The following is a 23576-nucleotide window of genomic DNA, read 5'->3' as shown; positions in this document are numbered from 1 at the left end:
GAAATTAGGCTTGTAGCCAATATAACCAGTGTGGTATGCGCTTGGCTGCAGTCGGTATGGTGCGCACAACCGTTTTTCTGGTTTGCAAATGTGTCAGGGGCCCAAAAGGTTTGGTGACCCCAGGTCTAAAGTGCAACCCAGCAGTCCTGGCATGCAACCCTGTGGGAAGCGGGTCAGGAACTGAGGAAAAGGAAGGATGTGAAGGCAGACGAGCCCTCCCCCTACCAACCAAGACACAGGTGGACTGAATGCCCCTTAGCACAGGACACTCAGTAAACTATGTTGAATTGAGGGAGTACCTGCTTTTCCTACTTGCCCCATCATTTCCAGCTGATTTGGGAACAGCTGCTGATCTGTTTTGATATGGTTTTAGGAGGGCTTTTAGGTATCCAGTTCAGTTTCCTTTTCTAATGCCAGTGTTAGCCCAGGGACTGAAGTTAACAATTCCTTGTGGGAACAGTATATTGCAAGTTCTTAAAGAAATGGGAGTGCCTGATCACCTCATCTGCCTCCTGAGAAATCTCTATGTGGGACAAGAAGCTACAGTTAGAACTGGATATGGAACAACTGATTGGTTCAAAATTGGGAAAGGAGTACAACAAGGCTGTATATTGTCTCCCTGCTTATTTAACTTATATGCAGAATTCATCATGTGAAAGGCTGGACTGGATGAATCCCAAGCCAGTATTAAGATTGCCGGAAGAAATATCAACAACCTCAGATATGCAGATGACTCAACATTGATGGCAGAAAGTGAGGAGGAATTAAAGAACCTTTTAATGAGGGTGAAAGAGGAGAGCGCAAAATATGGTCTGAAGCTCAACATTAAAAAAATTAAGATCATGGCCACTGGTCCCATCACCTCCTGGCAAATAGAAGGGGAAGAAATGGAGGCAATGAGAGATTTTACTTTCTTGGGCTCCATGATCACTGCAGATGGTGACAGCAGTTACGAAATTAAAAGACGCCTGCTTCTTGGGAGAAAAGCGATGACAAACCTAGACAGCATCTTAAATAGCAGAGACACCACCTTGCCAACAAAGGTCCATATAGTTAAAGCTATGGTTTTCCCAGTAGTGATGTGTGGAAGTGAGAGCTGGACCATAAAGAAGGCTGATTGCCAAAGAATTGATGCTTTTGAATTATGGTGCTGGAGGAGACTCTTGAAAGTCCCATGGACTGAAAGATCCCATGGACTGCAAGTTTGACCAAACTGCAGGAGGCAGTGGAAGACAGGAGTGCCTGGCATGCTCTGGTCCACTGGGTGACGAAGAGTTGGACACGACTAAACGACTAAACAACAACATTAGCATATTTACCAATGTAACAAATAGTTTATTATTATACAGGGTTGGGAGTAGAAAAGACAACCCAGGAAGCTGATCTTAAAAGCATTTGAGAAAAACTGGCTCAGACATGGCTGGTAAAATGAGAGGCAGGTGGTGGGGAAGAGAGGAAACTCTCACAGGGAATCAAACTAATCGCTTTACTGGTACCTAGCAAAAAATAATACACAATTTACAAACAGGAAAACACTTAGTAAGGAATTTCTGCTGGGCAAATTTCATTGACCTCTGTATCTAATTGGTCTTTAAACCTGATTAGACCAACCTTTTTTCTTTTCTTTTTTTTACAACTAGGGAATAATTGGATCAACCTTTTATTAACAAAGAAAACCAAGGGAATAATTAGTTTAAAGACAGAAGAGCATGTGTAGAATATGTGCTGGGCTTTTTGCACGAAAGCCAAGCAAATTCCTCTCTAAAAGTGATACCATAAGATACAGAATGAAAAACTTGAGTCAATGGGCTTGAATAGCAAAACTATATGTGGGATACATTAAAGATACCATTATACCCTATGATGAAATATACCCTTTCACTGAAATGTTTGTGTTTTTTGAAAGTAAGGTCAAAGATTAATGCAAAAAAAGTGGGGGGTTACTGCTCAATAGGAGAGTGCAATCTTCACTTTGGAAGCAAACCACCTATGAATTATCTGACTCATGACATTCCCAGAACCCCCATTATACAGGGGACAGTTATCTGAGGGCATGCATGGTATAAAATGAGATTGCTTAATACAATGTAATAGCTCAGCAGCTTCGTACATGGAATTAACCTTGCTCCTTAACTGCTGCCTCTGCCCATTTGGAGCTCATCTTAAAATTTTAAAAGAAAGATGACAACGAAACAGATCCCCTTTGGTGAAGAGGGAAGAAAAGCTCTGCATGCTACCAAGCGGATGACTTCTTTTAAGAGGCAAAGAAGCTTCCATTTCTGATATTACCCAAAAACACTTTAAAATAGTGAGCATAAAACTAAAGCAATTCAGCATGGAAGAGAAAAGAGAGAGATGAACATTACCTGCTGCTCCTCCATACAGGCTTTTAACATAATTTCAGCTGATTTTTGTCTCCTTTTTCAAACACACCTAAAGAGAAGGCCTAATTTTCTGTGAATATTCTATGCTGATTTGAAGGGTCTCATTCGTATAAGTGATTAAAGCCCATAAGCTAGCTGGTGCTTAGTTTCTCCAGCTGAAATATCCTCAGTTTATCCAGTAATCTAAAATACACATAATGTGCATACAAATTGCTGTGTGCATGCATGAAGGGACATTTCATGAGCCATAACAATCGCCATGACTCAAAGTCACCCTGCTATATATGGGTACAGCCATAGGACTGCAACCTGTTCTTCTGAATTGCATCCAGACTTAAATCTTTTTGTAAAACACTTCGAGGTTTTTCACAATCAAGCAATGTGTAAATTTTATGAAATAAATAAAAACAGCAGCCAAAAATACAACCATTAATGATAAAATGTAAGAGCAACCCCACTGGACCATGCCAAAAGGTCAATTCAATCCTGCTTTCAACTTCCCACAATGCATACCCAGATTCTTCTGGAAGCCCAGAAGTGGAGCTTGAAGGCAGTAGCTATCTCCTTCTGATATTCCTCAGTGGTATACTACTGCCATCTGGAGATTCCGCACAGCCATAGTGGCTGCCATTGGTAGACCTCTCCTCCATACATTTGGTCGAATTCCCTTTTAAATCTATCTAAACAAAGGGCCATCTCCACAACTTGCGGCAGTGAATTAACTAAAACAATGATGCACTGTGAGAAGTGGTCTTCTCTCCTCGCTCCTGTGCCTCCCCACCAAAAATAATCCTGACTCTGTCAAAAACTAGCCCTCAAGATCTATCCAGTCAGCACAGCTAGATATTTTGGAACACTGTGTTTATGATATTGTACACCGTGTCTGCATTTCAGTGTCGTGAAGCCACATAAGATTGTTTGAATATTACTGTATATTCCAAAAGCCATAGGCCTTAAGACTCGATATTGGTAATAAATAAAAATCATATCCATGTTGCAGAAATACATGGTGTTTATTTACTAGCTTGACTTCATTTATTCTTTTGCATCTTCTGATTCTATGGTCAATCCATTTCATTAGCTGAGCACAAGGAATTATATGTGAGAAACTTCTCTTTATCCACTACCTCCATACCATGCATAAAGTTATAGACCTATATTATATAAAAAATAATAATAATAGTAACAATTTGTTTATACCCCACCCATCTGGCTGGGTTTCCCCAGCCACTCTGTGCGGCTCCCAATGGAATACAGTCATACCTCTTGTTGCGTTTGCTTCACATTGCGGCTTTTCGGGTTGCGAACGCAGCAAACCCGGAAGTGTATATTTCCGGGTTTCGCCACACGCGCATGCGCAGAAGCGCTCTATCATGCTCTGCACTTGCACAGAAGCGCCACTCTAGTTGTGGACTTTTCGGAATGCAAACGGCACCCCGGAACAGATCGTGTCTGCAACTCGAGGTATCACTGTATTTAAAACACGTTATCTCCCCCCCCCCCCCGCTCCCAAACTCAGTTATCTTTTGACTAAATGAAAAAGCTCCAAAGAGCAGGAGTGTGGCTAAGTACCTAAAAGCACAGGTCCATGACTCCAATTTCCATTAAAAATTTGCATATGCTACTTTATATCTGTAGGTGTCTATATTAAGAAATTAAGATGGTAAACAGAGGGGTCTCACCAGCACTGCAGTTCATGGTGCACTCAGTTATCCAAGTTTTTAAAAAAATTAAAGAGAAGGAGTAGGAGATCCAGGGCTCAGGTCTCCTGAGTCAGCCCCTAACAATGCTCCTGTGCCAAATATTTGAAGCTCTTTTTCTGGCATTCAGAAAGAATGTGTGAGGGATCAAAGTGTGGCAAACATGCAAGCCTTCCCCACCCTCCAATACATAGATTCATAGACCTATGGGTCAGGGTGATACATTTTGGGTATACAGGCATCCCCCCCCCGACTTGCGCACAACCACATATACATGTGACGCTGGGGCCACCACTGGTGGTGGGCCCGTTCTTATCCCAAGACTTGGGCACCTTTGCCAAGAGAGTTTATTAAAAGCTTTTTGAAAGTCCAAGTATATACAATCTAGATATGCCATTTGCCATTTTGCTGTTCAGACTCCACAGATATCCTTCATGTGGGAGGGACAGGAAATTCAGCATCGATGGGAATTTCCCAGTAAAAGCACAGGTCTTCACTTTCTTTGAACCACACTCATCAGGACCTTCGCACATCAAGAGTTATGGATACCACATTCAATAATTATGGCAGAAGACATGGTCATTACACACATAGCATGAATACAAAAACATAACCACGGTCTGGGAGGAAGAGGGCTTTTCTGTTTGTTTGTTTGTTTGTTTGACTTTCAAAAGCCATCAACAGGCAGTAGAATTGCTGCTCATCTCATTAAACTGAGAAAAGCTAACAATCCGATAAAGTTTATTTTGCTGAGACTGCATAGCTTTAATGTGCTTTCTTCAAAGTTGTGAGGTGTACAAAAGGTAGAGATAAAAGACAGCTGCTGAATTTTAACTTTCAACAATACTTGTCCTGCTCCCCCCCAAAAAAAATCCACAAACGATTGTTTTGCTCAATCAATAAGCCCCCCCCCTTACAAATGCTTTCCTATAGTGAGGACAGCACTACAGTCAAACTAAAGCGCTGCAGGTGTGATGAGACTGAACATCTACCTACTTGAAGGCTGCATTTCCAGGATACAGTGGTACCTCAGATTACATACGCTTCAGGTTACAGACTCCGCTAACCCAGAAATAGTGCTTCAGGTTAAGAACTTTGCTTCAGGATGAGAACAGAAATCGTGCTCCGGCGGCGCAGCGGCAGCAGGAGGCCCCATTAGCTAAAGTGGTGCTTCAGGTTAAGAACAGTTTCAGGTTAAGTATGGACCTCCGGAACGAATTAAGTACTTAACCTGAGGTACCACTGTACTACTTGTGCTTCTTTCCAAATGGAGGAAGCCTTTTCAGTGAAACCAACAAGCCGTAGAAAGTTTTTATTGCAGGTTACTGGAAATGTTCTGATAGACAAGGAGAGTAGTAAGTTATATCATTGCTTTTAATAGCCAAGCAAATATTACTGTTTTACTGCTTGTCTGCAAGTGGGTTCACCCTTGAGGGCAATAAAAATCCCTATAAAAGAAACACAGACTACCTGTCCTCATCTGTGATGTTATTTATGATGTACACTCAATTGAAAGCAGCCTTTAATGTCCCTGCTTTCTAAATAAACGTATCGTCAACACTTGCTAACATCCAGTATATATCACAAGAAGTAGATACCTCTTTCCTGAATTGCTGGGATGAGTTGCAGAATACTCCAGCAAGTTCTGGTTCAGTGCTCCAATTCTCTCTCCTAATAAGTGGTGTGCTGTATCAGGCACTCAAAATCTCCATGGTACTATTTACTGGACAACACCTACAACAGAGTTGACATACGTCCAGTTTCTGCCCGACATGTCCTCTTTCTCAGCGTAAAAATTCCTGTCCATAGGATTTTTTAAAGTAGGCAAAATGTCTGTGTTTTTTTATTTACATGTGGCAACACAGTCTTGCGCCCATAGCTTAGTTGTAGAGTACATGCTTCACATGCAGAAAGACCCAGGTTCAATTTCTGGTAGCGGCAAGCCCTCTCTGAAACTTGGAAGAATCACTGATGGACAGTAGAGACAATGGTTAACTAGGTGTGTGTGTGTGTGTGTGTGTGAGAGAGAGAGAGAGAGAGAGAGAGAGAGAGAGAGAGTGTGATAAGCTATGTAACCTCTTTTTCTTATCTCCTCCTAAAATGAAGTTTTCAGCTTGGATTATTTTGACATGCTGGGATCACCCAGGAAGGCTGAAGAATGAGAAAGGGTATATGTTTACATGTTTACTTTTGTATAAGGGACACGGGTGGCGCTGTGGGTTAAACCACAGAGCCTAGGACTTGCCGATCAGAAGGTCGGTGGTTCGAATCCCCGCGACGGGGTGAGCTCCCGTTGCTCGGTCCCTGCTCCTGCCAACCTAGCAGTTCAAAAGCACGTCAAAGTGCAAGTAGATAAATAGGTACTGCTCCGGCGGGAAGATAAACGGCATTTCTGTGCGCTGCTCTGGTTCGCCAAAAGTGGCTTAGTCATGCTGGCCACATGACCCGGAAGCTGTACGCCGGCTCCCTCGGCCAATAAAGCGAAATGAGCGCCGCAACCCCAGAGCGGTCACGACTGGACCTAATGGTCAGGGATCCCTTTACCTTTACCTTTATCTCATAGGCATAGGTGGGAATGTGAACTTCTAAAGCCTACATATAGTACGGGTATTTAAAATGAGAGTCGTCGTAGCGAAGTCGGCAAACGTGTTCTCTTTTTCGCTCTTCAAAATATGGCAACCCTAACCTACAATACATTCTAGCTGTAATGCTAGAATGCAGATGAAGCTGAACTCCAACTCCCATCTGCCCTAGTCAGCTTTGTCAATGGTCAGGGATGATAGAAGTCATGGTCCTACAACATGTGGAGGGCACCACGTTGGCTATTCCTGGGATAATACATCACTTTCCCCAGGTATTTCTTCTTGCTCCCCTCCACAGTATTTCTAGATGCAGCACCCTAAAACTCTCCCAGGGGAAGTCAATGAGAGCTGTCAACATCTATGGGAGTGAAGGTGGTAAGACACCAAAGGGCCCTGGAGAAAAGGCCCTTTCTGTATGTGCAACTGCTTCTCCTGTACATTGAAAACTGGCACATCAGGGAAAAGCTTTCTCCCCACCGTTCTAGTTTTCACACTCTAAAGTCATGTGAAACCCGCACTTGCTATTTGAAGTGGTACACGCCAGGAACAGGTTTACCATCTCACCTGTCATTTATGACAACTAGGCCCAAGAGATACACTGGAGTGCCATTTATATATGCAGTACTATCGACTTCATAGGGCTGCTGTGAGAAGAGAAAATCTGCAAAGCCCTTCAAACAATGCGTATGCTAATTTTGTGTTTTGCATATTGTAAATTAATGCTAAATTGTGGTAGTGAGTTGCCCAAGGCCACGCAGTGAATCACTTGTTCAGCAGAGATTAGAATTGGCACTTCTCAGTTTTTTAATTATGTCAGATTTCTGTATTCCACCTTTCCATCAAAAACAATCACATGTCTAAGGCCAGCACTGAATCCACTATAAACATTGGTTATTCCACCAATTATGCCTACCCTGAATTCACTCAGCGTAAAAACCTTGTGGAAGAACCTGCAAAGGTAACACAATTTTGATACTTTCCAGTTTCCCTCAATGTGCCTTTAGTGGAATTTAATGAAATACATTGCATTTTCCAGATGTTAATTACTCCTGCACCCCCCTTAAGTACCAGTATTTTTCAAGCCCTTATACTCTTCCTTTAACATAGCATTTTTCATCAATTTGATCTTAATGTGAACTGAATTGGTATGACAGCAATCCATTAAAAAAGAGCATCAGACTATGCTCTTCCTTTTAGGTTTTAATCAGGGCAGAACAAAAAAGGAGCACTGTTTTAGCCACTGGGGGTCCTGCTCAAAAGGGTGATATTTTGCAAAATAGTCTCAGTCTACCTTATCAGACTTCTACCAGATATGGAGTCTACAAATGTTATTTGATTCTTTGCCATATCATTTTCTATGCCTTTTGCTGAATGGCTGATTAAATCTACTCCAAGTCCAACACATGAAGGATATTAGATTATTAAAAGTACACTTTCCATCATTTGTAAAGGTTAGACCCAAATTGATTCTAAAGTGACAATGAATAAAGATGACATAGTATTAAATATGCCAATGAAAAGCAGATTCCAGCAGGAGCTCTGTAATTCTATGAATCTAATTTACCACATATTGCCAGTCTAGCACTTAAAAAAATATATCAAAGAGACAAATGAGAATTTTTATGGATTCCGCCTATAAGGCAGGAGGAAGTCCTTTCAAGACAGTCAGCTAAACCATAGTTCAAGATGCTGGGTGTGAAGAGTGCTTTCCTTGTATGAGAAACAAGCGCCTCAGTTTTGAATCTATGTAGTGCCAACATGTGTGGCATTTTACAGAACAACATGAACAAAAAACACAGGTCTGTACCAAGAAGTTCCTGATCAGGGCTGTCACGCATGCTACAATTCTGCAGGAGGAAAAATATGCAATGTGTTCATAACTCAGCTCCTTGAAAACGTCACCTTTCATACATGCAAGATAGTTCCTAACCCTTACAGTTGCAACAAATATGCTTGAACATATATGGGTGGGCATTGCCAGCTGAAATCTCGGGGGGGGGGGGGACAGCCAAACGATCAGGGGAGAGGCTAAATTAGCCTTCAGTGCTCCATGTTCTTCTCTACTATGAAATTGTACATGTTTATGCAAATAATAATAATATCAAATAAATTGTGTGAAGTCAGAAATTAGGAAAATATACTTGATTTTCATGATTTATACTGACTGTGCTATTCTGCCTTTCTTGGTACAGTATTTGGATTACCTGGGTGCCTCTTCCCGTGCACAACCCACATCACCCCCAAATCTGCGTCAGTGGGTTGGAAGAACCCCCAGAACAAATTAAGAGAGTACGCAGGAGGGGAATAGCGTTCTTTTGTGCAAGGGGAAATCTTCATGCTAAGAAGATGTTCCCCTTAGCATGCAGTGATTACACTTTAATCCAATTATGATAAATCTAATGGGCTGGAAATCAGATTATATTGCCACAGTGGTTTCCACTGGCCTTAAACATGGCAGAATTCAGAACTATTTGTCATTCCCTGTCCCCTCTAATTTCAGTATAATGCACTTCGGGGGAAGTGCTCAAAAATATGCTGGAGACCAAGAAGCTGCTTATGGATTTCCAAAAGGCCCTTATGCGGAGATCCACAAAAGAATATTCATTCTTAGTAATAATGTACTCTGCAGGGCAGCTAATGCTCTGTAAAAGTCACTTCATTTGAGCTGGCTTGTCCACAATTGTCCACTGAAAAATACATCTACGTACCAAATCATGTATAGCAATTCTAGCCAATTCTATTGAGTCAAGGGGGCAAGAGAATATTAAATTTGTGAAATTGCCTACATTCTACTTAACATTCAAAATATATAAATGCATTTTGCAAAGTCTATTGTTTGCTGCAATTATCCTAGATCTTGAAAAGAATGCATTAGCTTCATGATAAGCTTTGTGGTAATAATGACTGATAATGTAGAAGCTGCAAATGTGTTTAAGAGCACTCATTTGCTTTCTGTAGCAGACTACAATTAACAAGCTGGAGCAATCTGCTTTAAATCTAAAATAAGAAGATAAAAACTTGACTGATCCATGTTTTGGCAGTTCTTAACTGGGATGTGCTGGCCTCCTCGTATTTTTGTATTAACAACCTTGTGCTGTGTCCAACATTTAAAAAGGTATATACAGTATATACTATGGCTAACAAAAATAATTACACAAGAATGAAGAATCTCAACAGGAGTTTTAAATATATATTTTTCAAAATTTACTTCTGCATAGTCTCTCCCTGCAACACAAATATGAAGATGCAACTGCCTAATTAAGCATTTTAAATGCTGAACTGTGAGGTACTCTATTGTTCTAAAATTGTCTTGATGGGTTGTGCTTTAGTTGTGTTGTCGCATTTCATTTTGAACTGAATGCCGCGTTGGGATCTAAAAAGATGAAGGCCAGTTTGAAAATAATTTAAATGAATAATTCTACAGTATCCTGTGCACTGGGCAGCATCCTGTACAAGGTGACAGGACCCGGGGCTCTTGCACTCATGTACCACAAGCAGCACAGATGTTTCACACATGCAAATGCAAAAGCCAGTGCAGCTGTGCTCTGTAAGGCCTTCCACAACAGAGAAGTAGTGGATGAGGGCAACACACTGTAGGATCAAGTATAGGAAGAGAGAGGCAAGGCTATCAACAGAACAAACTACTGGGTGATGCAACTGACTCCAACATCACGAGTACTGAGGTTTGAAGGCCCAAACCCTTAGCAAGCTATAGGACCCAGACTATGAAAGGGTGACAGTATTGCTTACCCTTTTGCAGACACTCACAAGACTGAGCTGTAGGTCTGCATGCCAAGAAGGAGGCTGAAGTTATTTTAAACATCTATTCAAAACTCAGTTTCAGCTGCCAACACTAAAATATGTAAGTTCTGTATCCTCTTCATCAGACGCCATTGAGCAATTGAAACTATTCACTAATACATATGGCTAAGAAGGGCTAATGTTTCATCTAGCCAGCAACAGGGATTGCATGGTTCCTCCACCAAGAGTTTAAACTGTGTACAAACCATAAAATTATGAATCCAGGGTGATTTTTTATACAAATAAATAAGCACTGGGGAGATGAAGAAGGCGCAGATTAAATGCAGGTATGTACTGCACAACTGGCCAATTTGTATAACCATGTGCTGTTCAGTTTGCGATCTTCCTTTCCAGCTGTTTTGTACTAATGAAGGCAGCTACTTTGCTTAATTATTACAAAACAATTTACTGTGAAATGGGCATTAGCAAAATTAAACATGTGGCAGGTAGCAAAGGAAATTAAGTTACATGAAGATGGCCTTTTCGAAGTGTCTGCACTCCTTCTTACATCTCCTCATTTGACCTGTGTTTACTGCAACTATACATGATGGTTTAGGACAAGGGCGGGGGTGGGGGCACCTCCAGAAGTTGCTGGACTCCAGCTCTCCATCAGCCCCAGCCAGTAGGATCAGTGTTCAGATGGTACCGAAACTGTAGTCCTGCAACATCTGGATGGCACCACCTTAGCCACGCCTGGATTAGGAGATGCATGGTTTTGCATACTATTACAGATCTTATTTCCTTCCAAAATTTTATAATCCATTTATCAATATAAAGACTCTAATTAAAGTCATTTCCTTAGCACTGTTTGGTATACATACCACTTGATAGTTCTTTTGCTCCCTTGCTTCAATATTTATTAAGTGCCTTGATTGGGGTTTCATAATGAATACATGGTTCTTGCCCAGAGGGATTAAATCTTAGCACAGACACATTTCCTAATCCAAGCCTCTTAAATGTGTCCCTCTCTTCTTCCCCAAGGTGCTGAGCCTGGCATTTTTCTCCAGCGGTGAAGAGGGAATACACGCTTCGCTTTTTAGGCTGCATATATGCGCTGGTCTCTCAGCAAACATTAAACCCAAATAGCTTGAATGAAGCTGAAAATAGATTCATCTGGGATTTTCCGTGAAAATAAGACACTCACCCTGGCATGACAGTGGGAGGGATAACAAGCATCAGCTTCAGCCGCACCTGATGCAAAGCTTCCGAGAGGTGAGTGAGCAAGTGAATCAGACCCCTGTAACAAAAACATGATGTTAGGTCTAGAAGTAAGAAAACTAAATCGTGGAACAACAACCTTTTCTTTTTTAAAAAAGTTAGGAAATACTCTTCCTTCATTAAACGCTGAAGACACACTCTAATAGGACTTGGCTCTGCACAATCCATTCTCCCTTTAAATAGGATGTAACAGGAGATGACAAAAGAGATACTTTTATTCAGTCTTCATTTTAGGACAGGGATGGGGAAGTTGGTTCCCTCTAGAGCTTGGAGTACAGCAACATCTAAAAGGACCAGGTTTCCCCATCCTGGTTTATGTGATCAAGGAATGATATGCTGTATTTTATTGATTGTATCTGAATACTCCCTTGGGAACATTTGGGTGGAAGGAAGATCAAAAGATGATTGCGATAATTATAATGGTAATGGTAACAGCAGGAGCAGCAGCAGCAGCAGCAGCAAGTGACCACCATTGTACTCTCTCTTTTTCAGGCAGGCCAACTCAGCATGTGGTCACAATGGCCAGTCTGCAGGTCAACATCTTCATCATGAGGTCACAATGGTCAGCCTGCCTTTATCAGGCATAAAGGCTCACGGATCAGTCGGTGTCTCTTCCTGGAGGAAGCAGCAGCAGCAATTTGTGGGCACTGTAATCTGTTGCTCTCTCTCACTCCCATACAGACGCTGGCAGAAGCAGGACCATATAGGCACAGTTTGTCACCAAGGTCAGTATACGCATGAGCTTGTGGGCAGAGACTCTTCATCTTACTAAGGTGGGCAGAAGCAGTATGTGGGCACAGCGGCCACCTGGTTCTTATTTAAATGGGAATAGGAGTGAGGAACCTGTGGCCCTCCAGATGTTGTCGGACAGCAGCACCTGTTCATCATCCCTGACCATTGACGATGTTGCCTGGAGGGCCACAGGTTTCCCCATCAGTGTTTGAGGATTAAGGTACACATGTTCTCTTAATTCCCAGCTCTTTTCTTACTATCTGGGCCTTTCCTTCTTCCCCATCTTCCTCAGTAACCTAGTGACTCCATGCCTTATCACATGGCTGGCCATGATCAGGGATGCTTGGAAGGCACTCACAGAAAAGGGAAATCTCTGCTTGGACTTCACTTTTCCTGGCGTTCTGTGACTCTCCCTTGCAGCAATGGGGAAAAGGAGGGGTGGCAACTGCTGGGCTCCCTTCCCCTCGTCCACAATTAGCCCAGATATGACATGTTTGCAGTCCCACAACCAGCAACAGTCGTTTAGTACATTGATGTCAGAAGCCTTTTAAGTACTTGGAGGTGTTCCATTAAAGGTGGTTAACAGCCCACGCTCTGCCAGTAACGCCAGGAGGCAACTGGTTGAGAAGAAATAATTCTCCTACATTTTTTCCCGTCATGTTGCAAATGCATCTACACTTGCAGTAGCCTCACTGTAATGCTCTATTATCTAATATCTAAAAGCATTAAGTAAATGATATGCAGAAAGGGTGGGTGAGAAGATGAGATCATCCTCCACAGAGGGGAATAAAAGGATATTCAGCTATCTCTGCTTTACTGGGTACCCTTCAGATTTTTGCCATTACCTCTGCTGAAAATAGCGGGTGGTGCTCAGTCAAGTTTCATTGAGAGTAGATACACTGAAATTAATGAACATGACTAAGTTAGGCCCATTAATTGCAATCGGTCTACTCAAAGTAAACCTTACTTTAACACTGCCCAGTGAATCGGTGGATTTAGCTTAATCAGCCGACACTGCCTGTTCATTCCAAGAGCAATCTATGGAGATATGTGGCCAACCTCTTCATCAAGATAGCTCAGTCAGTAGAGCAGGAGGCTTTTAATCTTGGGGTCGTGGGTTTGAGCCCCACGTCAGGCAAAATATTCCTGCATTGCAGGGGGTTGGCCTAGATAACCCTCAGGGGTCCCTTCCAACTCTGCCATTCTATGATTCTATGAATGGTGGGGAGACACTCTCCCCTCGCTACATGAGGTCATCAGCTAGCAGCTGCCCTGATCTCTTTCTTGTGCTTTGCAGCTTTGATTGGGGTAACATTTATTCATGGGCTGTGTAGATGAGTATACCCACTGGCACACACAATATAAAACTAAAACGTAGCATCTGCAATCTGGATTTTGCTGCTGGTGTTTCAAGCACTGTTTTCAGGGCACCACAAAACCTAACACCACCTCACGACTAATGTGGGTTCAAAGAGATTTTACACACAGAGAGATAATATTCATCAACTTGACATTGTTTTTTATACTAAACTTGGTATTGAGCAGTTTACCCGATTTATGGCAAAGGTGGGAGTAGGATGGCAGCTTCTCTTGTAAGAAAAATCGCCCAGAAGATTTAAGTACTGGCAGCCTAACTTGTCAAGCCATCGCTCTGGCCTAAGAGCACTTCTTGCCAATTCAAGGGATTAGTGGTTAACGCTCAGACTTCATTTACGTGTACTCCCATTTGTCACCCAAAATAGATTATGTAAATCAACATTGCATGCACTCCGCCATCCCCAAACGGCCCTAGCTGAGTGCCCATTTAAAAACATCCAATAAATTATATGTCTGCTCGTCTCTACAGTAGACTTGAGCATTTTAAGACCATATTTTCCCATATTATCACTGCCAACTCAGATGGGAGGGAGGGAAATGCACATGCTGCATTGCATTTTTTAAAAGTATAATGAGGCTAGAGCAAACTGTCGTCATGGCAAAACATAGTTAAATATTCATTTTGTCCTTTGCTATTGTCAAATTGAACTTTCGGATGTTCCTCTGAAGCACATGGCACTTTGAGAATCTACCCAGACCCAATTAAAAGGTGAGGTATGTATTTTAAACTTTCTGACCTTGGTTCTCTCATGAATATACAATGCTGCTGGTCTCTCTTTCGCCTTCTCACCTTCCTCCCCACTACACTCTTGTTCAGACATTTCAGCTTTGTCCTCCTTGAAGCTGCAAATGATGCTGACCTCAGCAGAACATTCATTGCAGCTCACAGTATTTGTTGCATTCCCTTTAGAGTCTCAATTTAACTATAGCTAATGCTCAAGTTTGATGGTTGCTGCCCCCGCCCCCACAAATCAAGGCTTTCCCAGAAGAATTAAAAAATAAAATGAAAAGATTCAACATAATAAAGCTGTGTTTGTAGACAGCTGACAAAAAAAATGAAACTTTTTTTTTTTTTAAAAAAAGCAATCTCAGTTCAAGAATGAGTTATTGCTGTTTGTTCTTTCACTGCTCGAGGTAATACCAAGGAAGGAAGGGACTTACAGTAAGCCATTGATTAATAGGTTAAATTTCCAAGGCTCAGACTGAAGTACTGATGTGTCTACAGAAGTTTTGTTCTTTTCTTCCCACAGTTAATAAGGTACCTGAAGGTCAAATGCAGATGTTCCTGCAGCATATAGTGAAGGCAGCACTTTTCAAATAAACTATGTGATTGTGGCACCACCTACTGTTGACTATCAGCCTGAACAAAATTATATGTGTGACCTTGTTTGCGCAGAATCAAAATCATGCCTGTTACAAATACCAATCTAAGGCATTTTCAATGCACTGAATTTTAAAAAGCAAGTCATTGGGTGGAAGTCAACTAAGTTTTACTCAAGAGTATACCCATTGACATTACTAAACAGAATAATAATAATGTATTACTTGTACCCCACCCATCTGACTGGGTTGCCCCAGATACTCTGGGCAGTTTCCAACAGAATATAAAGAACACGTGATACATCAGACATTAAAAGCCTCCTGATACGGAACACCATATAATTGGTTCTCTCTTTGACAACTGACAGGCAGGAGTTCCACAGGGCAGGAGTCACTACCCAGAAGGCTCTCTCCCTGATTCCCTGTAATTTCACTTCTTGCAATGAGGGAACCACCAGAAGGCCCTCAGTGTCCAGGCTGATCGATAGGGGTGGAGATACTCCTTCAGGTATACAAGGGTGTGGATGTTTAGGGCTTTAAGGGTCAACACCAACACTTTGAATTGTGCTTGGAAACGTACTGGAAGCCAACATAGATATTTTAGGACTAGTGTTATATGGTCCCAGCAGCAACTACAAGTCACCAATCTGGTAGCCACATTCTGGATTAACTGCAGTTTCTAAGTCAGCTTCAAATGAAGCCCCAGTACTAAGTCAGGTCTATGAATTTCAATAGGTCTACTCTGAGTAAAACTTAGTTAACTATCACCCAATGTAATCATTTGCAACTAAGGTAAAGGTAAAGGGACCCCTGACCATTAGGTCCAGTCGTGACCGACTCTGGGGTTGCAGCGCTCATCTCGCTTTATTGGCCGAGGGAGCCAGTGTACAGCTTCCGGGCCATGTGGCCAGCATGACTAAGCTGCTCCTGGCAAACCAGAGCAGCGCACGGAAATGCCGTTTACCTTCCTGCCAGAGCGGTACCTATTTATCTACTTGCACTTTGACGTGCTTCCAAACTGCTAGGTTGGCAGGAACAGGGACTGAACAACGGGAGCTCACCCCACCACAGGGATTCGAGCCACCGACCTTCTGATCGGCAAGTCCTAGGCTCTGTGGTTTCACCCACAGCGCCACTGCGTCCCTATCATTTGCAACTAGCTGCTCGCAAAAGGAAAATGGTAAGACTCAAAAACCTTCAGCCTCCAACTGCTGCAACCTAAATACAGAAAAACAATGCACATCCACAGATTGGAAGAGATATGATTAACTTAGCTGTGACAAGAGCACACACCACAGTTAATCCTTGGGCTCACATATTTCCCTCTTCTTCATGAGCAGCCTTTATGATTCCTCCACTTGCACATGAAGGAGAAGGGAATGCCTCATTGTCTGCATAACGTTATGTGATGGGTTAGCATTAAAGCTGCTTGGGTTTCTATCCACTACAAACAGCAAAATAAAACCTAGCTTAGTATGGTTGAGACTTTTTCATCTCTGAATAGGTTCAAAAAGCAGGGAAACAGATAGGCTTCCAGTTTTGCCACTTCTACTTTAATGCGCTGGGCGGGTTTCAAGAATCTCACCTGCAGTTCCTCCATGAGCTCCAGCTCAACATCTTGCCATAGACAAGCTGCTCAGTTTCCAGGACAAAAGAAATGAGTAATGCTGGCCAGTTCTAACATCCACACCCCTCCACTATACCAAATCACCAGAGGACTTCAGATTTCTCAAGGTCCGGTATTTGAAGCTTTCTTTACTAAGATACAAGCTTACTTGCAGTTAGTTTACTTAAAAGGCTTCTAACAGCAATCCCTCCAATTGTCCAGAATGAAAGCTCATTCCTGTACATTCAGATCTTTCACTTCTACACAATTATTATTAAAGTTTGGAAGCCTTATTCTTCTCTAGATCTATCCACTCTGTACATTATTAAATATTGATAATAAGATCAGCAAATCCTAATTATGGTAGAAAATGATCCCTTGGGTGTTTCAGGAACACATTTTTGTTTTCTGTTTTAGGTAGTCGGTAGTATTTGTGTGACTAAGAACTGAACTCCACTGTCTTTGGCTGCTTTGAAAAAAATGCTAATGCTATTGTTTACGTGACTACTTATCCCAAATTTTAAAAAGAGAGAATAATCAGAGCCCAATTAACCTGGAGTTTTCTCCCTTTCAGACCACTTCAGCATGATTACTACCATCAGCATATAAATGTTGGGAAGAGAAATGAGATGGCATTAATCCAGGATAAACCTTCTAATAGTTTCAGATCCCTCCCTTAACTTGCAATGGCTAAAGAAAAAATGACAATCCTCTAAAAAGATCAGTGAATAACAAACAGAGTTATCACAATACTGCCACTGTGTGGATAAGAATAAGAACAGCACATCATATTTCAAGTAGCAAAATCCAGTTTTGTTTGGGTAGGAAACAAGAACATAATTTTCCTCTAAATGTAATTATGACATGAACTAGCATGCCCAGGGTTAGAAACAAATAATGTTTGTTGAGACTGTCATTGTTCACATCCAACACTCCCCCAGAGTGCATGGAACCAGATGCATTGATCCGAGTTCAGAAACCCTGCAAATATAACTGCTCTGAACTCAATTTCAAGTAACTAAGATAGATTTCATGCATTCTGAGCCTCTCTCCTATCTTTGATGCACACGTATGAAATACAGAAATGCAGTTCTAAACAAATTTGTATCATGATTCCATGTTTTTAAAACAGATTGATAGCCATGTGGGAATGTGAATTTACAACCTCATTTCCTGCATTATTTGTGTCGCATCTGAACAAATGTGTTATCTTTTTTCTCTCCATAGAGTAGTTGTACACATTTGGGTATGGCTTTTTCATATTTCAAGCTTTGTTGAAGCAGGGCAGGGAAGCCTTGTCATTCATATATGCAGATTTCCTTCACCATCTCCCCTCTCTGCACTCCAATGAAACTGACATGATCATCATGGAAAGGCTTGTCAGCTCCATAGACTCCAGGCAGCAGAATGTGCTAATTCAGACTCTTGTGTAAATACAAGCAGCTTGTCATTGCAGCTGGAGTCACAATGAGAAAAAGACAAGAGGGCTGAACTGCTCTCTGTAAGGATTCTGATGGTGCTGGCAAACTCCCAGAAATCTGATGAGTGGCAGCAAATTTTGGGACAGTGGCTTGAATGTTTAAATTGCAAACTTCCACCTATACTCAACCTGTATCATTACAGGGAGGCACAAGAGCGGGGAGTGCTGTTGTGCTTGGGTCGTGCTTGCAGGTTTCCCATCTGGATAGCCACTGTGAGAACAGGTTGCTGGACTAGACGGGCCATTGACATTATCCATCAGGCTCTTCTTATGTTCTTATATACATGCCAATACAGCAAAATGCCACAAGTCTTCTGTGACCTCTTCCAAAGGAAACCAACCACAGGTAACTATTGGAAATCTTGAAACTTTTCACTACCCTGCAAAATGGAGTGCTCTAGAGACTGATTTCAGTATTGCTTCCTAAGGGCTTGCTTGGGAAGTGATTCTACCAGACAAGAAGTGTTTAGCTTCTTAGCTGGCAAATAGATCCCAGCACAAAAAGGGCACATGCCCCAAAGTCCTCTTTCTCTTATGGCTATTAGATGAAAGTAGAAATGTTTACTACTCACCTGACTTTCAATGGTGTCCAGTTGTGACAGTGAAGTTTTACCTGTTATACTTTCTTTGCCTTTTTAATTTCTGGTTAATTTTGTTTGGCATGTCTGACCTTGTTTCAGGATTACATAGGTCTGGGGTATTATTGCACACCACACTGAGGGTCTCGAATCAAATCCTATCAACAACTTGAGCAAGTTTTGCTCCCTGCCTCCAAAAACAGTACATTTTTTTCCCTTCAGAAGGTAATAACACCACCCCACGCTCAAAGAACTGACATGATCTACCTATACAGATGATGCAGTTAATCTATCGCTCACCCTCCCTGAAAACAGCTTTTGAAAACATTGTGATCTTGATAAAATCCCACTGTCAGGTCTAAGAGCCACATTAAGGCAAAGGGATTACACCTATGGTACTTAATGATTGTTTTTTCTCTGGCATCAGCAGACACCACCAACATTACTCTTTCAAGCAATGGTTGGACAAACAGCAATCAGGAGATCAATGCTAATCTTGACTATAACACCTAGGATTTCTTTGTTGGTGTCTCTACCGTTAAGAATTGCTGGGGCCAGATCTGAGAAGCAAAAAGTAGCAAAGAAACGAGGCAATATGACAGTGGGAAAGAAGAAGGCCGGTGCATTTATCGTTTTGCTTAAAACAATTTCCCCATACTCTCTTGCTTGACACCTTCTCGTGTTACCTGATTTCACAGATAACCACAAAACCAGTGGTAACCTGTTTGCACATGAAAAGTGGGGGATTGACTGTCATTTCAGGGTCCTACAGGAGGAACTGCAGCATATCTCTCTCTCATGATGCTCTAATAGTTTAGGGATATTTAGGCTACAAGGATAGAGAGTCCCAAGAGACACCATCTTTCCAGGCAACCATTACCCTAACTCCTACAATCATAGCTGTGGATTCCTAATATGTGCCCGAGATTTTCCTGGTGCAGCATACACTGAAATAGTCACCACCAGTAAACATCAGAAAAGACCCTTAGTGGTACCTACTCTGTCAAGATTCTTGACTGTAATTTACTTACACAGTACTCCTAAGCATGTTTTCTTTTGAACGAATCCTATTAAATCGTCAGTGAAACTTGACATACTAAAAAAAAGAAAAAGTAGCATCTTGAAAATCCTGGACTTACGTTTGCTTCTGGTTTCCTAGCTGACTCCAAACTTCAGCCACAAAGCCATCAAAATTCTCATTCTAGAATAATGAAAACATTGGAGATTGTAAATTTACAGTGGAACCTTGTGTTATGCACCATCCTCCTTGTGAACACTGCGGGTTACAAGCTCTGCTAACCTGGAAGGAGATGCCCCTTGTTGTGAATTTTGCCCCAGGATGAGAGCGGAAGTCGCAGACCGGCAGTGCGGCAGGTGCCATTGGCAAAAGTGTGCCTTCTGTTATGAGCGGTTTCGGGTTACAGACGGACCTCTGGAACAAATTAAGTTCGTAACCGGAGGTACCACTGTATTCTGAACAAATATCATCGTGGTTATTACTTTTAATGATGTTGAAAGTTTAGATATCTCATTAAAAAAATCCTGCCTTTGTCTCTTAATGCTTTGATCAGGTGTAGGTTATTTTTTTTCTGCTGCTGTTTTGCTATTTAATTAGATGCCTGTGCTGCCTGATTTTGTTTTAAGCTACGTTGTTATCTCATTAGTTTGCTTAACTGGACACCATCATGTAAAATGGCTGTTTATGCAGTTTTTATAAATAAGGCTATGAATTTTAAACGCAACCACGTTGCCCATGTATACAATGCAGTATCATATCAAACTGCTTTGAGGTCTTTTTTTTACAATCATGGTGTATTAAATAATAAATAAAATATCAGTATGCCCTGAGTGTTCACTGGAAGGACAGATCCTGAAGCAGAGGCTCCAATACTTTGGCTACCTCATGGGAAGAGAAGACTCCCTGGGAAAGACCCTGATGTTGGGAAAGATGGAGGCCACAAGGAAAAGGGGACGACAGAGGACAAGATGGTTGGATAGTGTTCTCGAAGCCCCCAACATGAGTCTAACCAAACTGTGGGAGGCAGTGGAAGACAGGAGTGCCTGGCATGCTCTGGTCCATGGGGTCACGAAGAGTCGGACACGACTAAACAACAAATGCACTGTGTCACCTAGGGATCTTTTATGTAAACACAATTCACAACACCTGAGTTTAAACATGCCAGCATTTAGCCCACCTCCTTTTCACCCACATGCTATTACTTCCACACCTAGGAATCAAGCTTCCGTTCTTCACTGCTGTATGTAATATATAAAACCTGTCTGTGACATCTAGGCCAGTCATCGACAATTTTACATCATCAACAATTTTAAAAAGCCACACTGATATCTGGTATTATACTGGCTCTTTATTTCTCAGAGGTAGGCTTAAGATACCTTGGCTATTTGGATCAGGTTACTGGAAAGCTCTTCTATCTCATCTTCACTGACAAACACACTCTCAAAGTCATGGTAAGTCCAGCCTTCAAACAAAATTCGTGGAACTGAAAAAATACAGAAAGGGAGAAAGAAAGACTAGAAAGAGTCATTAATTTTCTACGCTATTAGGAAAACTGCTGTGGCATGCTCACTCGAAAGATGTATTCCACCCCTTCTCCACTACTAAAACTTGTTCTATCCTTATTAATGTACTTCAGGTGGAAATATATGATGAGGATGGGGTAACTGTGACCCCACCAGCTGTTGCTGGACTCCATCGGCCCCTGTCACCACGGCCAGTGGTCAGGAGTGACATGAGTTGCAGTCCTAACAAAATGTAGATGACACAAGTCTTCCATCCCTGGTATGTGGAACCTTTATTGTAAGTATAGCAAATTTAAGGCCAACACTCCCTTTCAGCATAAACATTTGGAGCTCCATGTGGCTGCCCATACGCACTGAGGCTCCAAATCATGCCACTTTTACCTCAAATTTTGGGGTGTGGAGAAAGGAGAAGCTAAGCAAATTTTGTGGAGTAGGAACATATTCTTCCATTAATCTTCCATGGGAAACAGATTTCTGGGCCAAGATAAACATCAGAACCCAACAAGTGTAAGTGGGTAGGAGCTACAGCTGATGCTCGTGTAAGGCACTGGAATGAGGTGCTGAAAGAGCAGAGGGGGCTAGCCAAGGATCCAATGCTGGTCCATTTTGTGGAAAGGGGTCTGATCCAGGCCCACCCGCTGCACCATCAGGGAGCTTGTGAAACAAAAAAGGACACATTTGAGCATCCCACACACAGGTGGAATCTACACACATATAAATAAAGCTGTGAAAATGCTTTTTTTTAAAAAAAAAAGTTTTGAAAAATGCATTGAAATTGTCATAGCTTACCTTTGCCATCTAGTGCCACATTTGTATATTGTACTGTAAAGGTAAAGGACCCCTGACAGTTAAGTCCAATAGTGACTGACTCTGGGGTTGCGGCATTCATCTTGCTTTACTGGCCGAGGGAGCCGGCATACAGCTTCCGGGTCATGTGGCCAGCATGACTAAGCCACTTCTGGAGAACCAGAGCAGCACATGAAAACGCCGTTTACCTTCCTGCCGGAATGATACCTATTTATCTACTTGCAACGGGAGCTCACCCCGTCGAGGGAATTCGAACCACCAACCTTCCGATCGGAAAGCCCTAGGCTCAGTGGTTTAGACCACAGCGCCACCCGCATCCCTATACTTTACAACACACTTAAAACATTTTATTTGCAGCTGCATGGCTAAGTCCACACACATTTCCCCTGCTCAGGGCTTTTACAGTGGTGCTAGACCTGCTGCTTCATTCCACCCTGCTGCTCATAAATGTGTAATATATGGGATTTGCAAAATACAATTTTCCAGTTATACTAAAAAGAGAGAGGGCAGAAAGCCTACTCCTTTGCTTTAAGAAAATAAAATAAAGAAAAGTCTGCCAACTAGTTTGATCTGCATTTCCTCTTATGTACAACTAGGGTGGTCTGGGACCTATCAGTGAGAACGTAGAGATTTCAGGAGGGTAGGAAATGGAGGAGGGGTGTAATTTTTCCTTTCCCCGTTCCTGAAATCCCTCCATCGCCACCCTGGTGATCCCCAAGCTGCACTACAAGATTTTTGTTCCAGGCTGACTGAATGACTTCTGTTAACACTGGCAGCATTTTGTTGTGAATCCCCAGCAGTCGATTACAATTTCCCAACTACAAAGCCAGGAGGAAAACAGACCCAGTCATTATAAAGAATGACTGGGACAATTTGGCCAAGGCAGAGGAGTGCAGGAACCCAGAATAGTATGACAGAATTAAAATTAACGCTTCTGGAGTTGCCCTACAAGAATGGATTCAATTTGTGCCAAACTCACATTTCAAAAATTACGAACATTAAGAGCCCTACTGGATCTGGTTCAGCAGCTTGTCTTCCAACTAAAGGCCCATGGAAAGACTGCAGGCAGGACATGAGGGCAATAGGGAGCCAAGGCCCACTGGAGCTAAAAATCATTGATCTGTAGACTTGGAAGGCCTTGAGGGTCACCTAGCCCAACCCCTGCAAAATATGGAAGCTTTCCTACAAAGTCACCTATTTTGATGTTTTTGGAATTCTTCTTCACTTCTTTCATCCAACCTGTTAATAGAAAACATGAAGACCAAATATGAACCTGTCTAATCACAAAGTGCCACATTTTCAAACACAAATATGTCTTTTATAATTTTTCTACTCTGTGACTATCAAAGAAATAATGGTTACATGGATCATGGTATAAAAATTAATGGTCTCTACACCACCAAAGATGTATTAACCATTAAGCAACCATGTGTTGTCAGCCCAGAGTAAC

At 42.0% G+C, this 23576-nt stretch overlaps 1 protein-coding gene and 1 long non-coding RNA gene across 11 annotated transcripts in view; one reads left to right on the top strand and one right to left on the bottom strand.

Moving 5' to 3' along the window:
- Positions 1 to 23576, bottom strand: part of CHID1 (chitinase domain containing 1) — a 129741-nt gene that overhangs the window by 94490 nt on the left and 11675 nt on the right. For all 10 annotated transcript variants that reach the window (XR_013841268.1, XR_013841269.1, XM_079985138.1 and 7 more), the window contains exons 5-8: positions 23321 to 23365; positions 21173 to 21279; positions 19918 to 19979; positions 11612 to 11704 (exon numbers count right to left, since the gene is read on the bottom strand). Coding sequence is in view for 8 of the 10 variants with exons in the window: in XM_079985138.1 (XP_079841264.1) it covers positions 11612 to 11704; positions 19918 to 19979; positions 21173 to 21279; positions 23321 to 23365 (307 nt within the window). In the remaining 2 variants the exon portion in view is untranslated. The remainder of the gene's footprint in view (positions 1 to 11611; positions 11705 to 19917; positions 19980 to 21172; positions 21280 to 23320; positions 23366 to 23576) is intronic.
- Positions 11711 to 19230, top strand: LOC307221127. Its single transcript, XR_013841315.1, has 3 exons — positions 11711 to 12410; positions 17295 to 17541; positions 18344 to 19230. It is a non-coding gene; the product is annotated as an uncharacterized lncRNA (long non-coding RNA).

This window comes from Podarcis cretensis, assembly GCF_951804945.1.
Source record: "Podarcis cretensis genome assembly, chromosome: 1".
NCBI classification, from domain to species: domain Eukaryota; kingdom Metazoa; phylum Chordata; class Lepidosauria; order Squamata; family Lacertidae; genus Podarcis; species Podarcis cretensis.
This window is presented reverse-complemented; position numbering and strand designations above follow the sequence as displayed.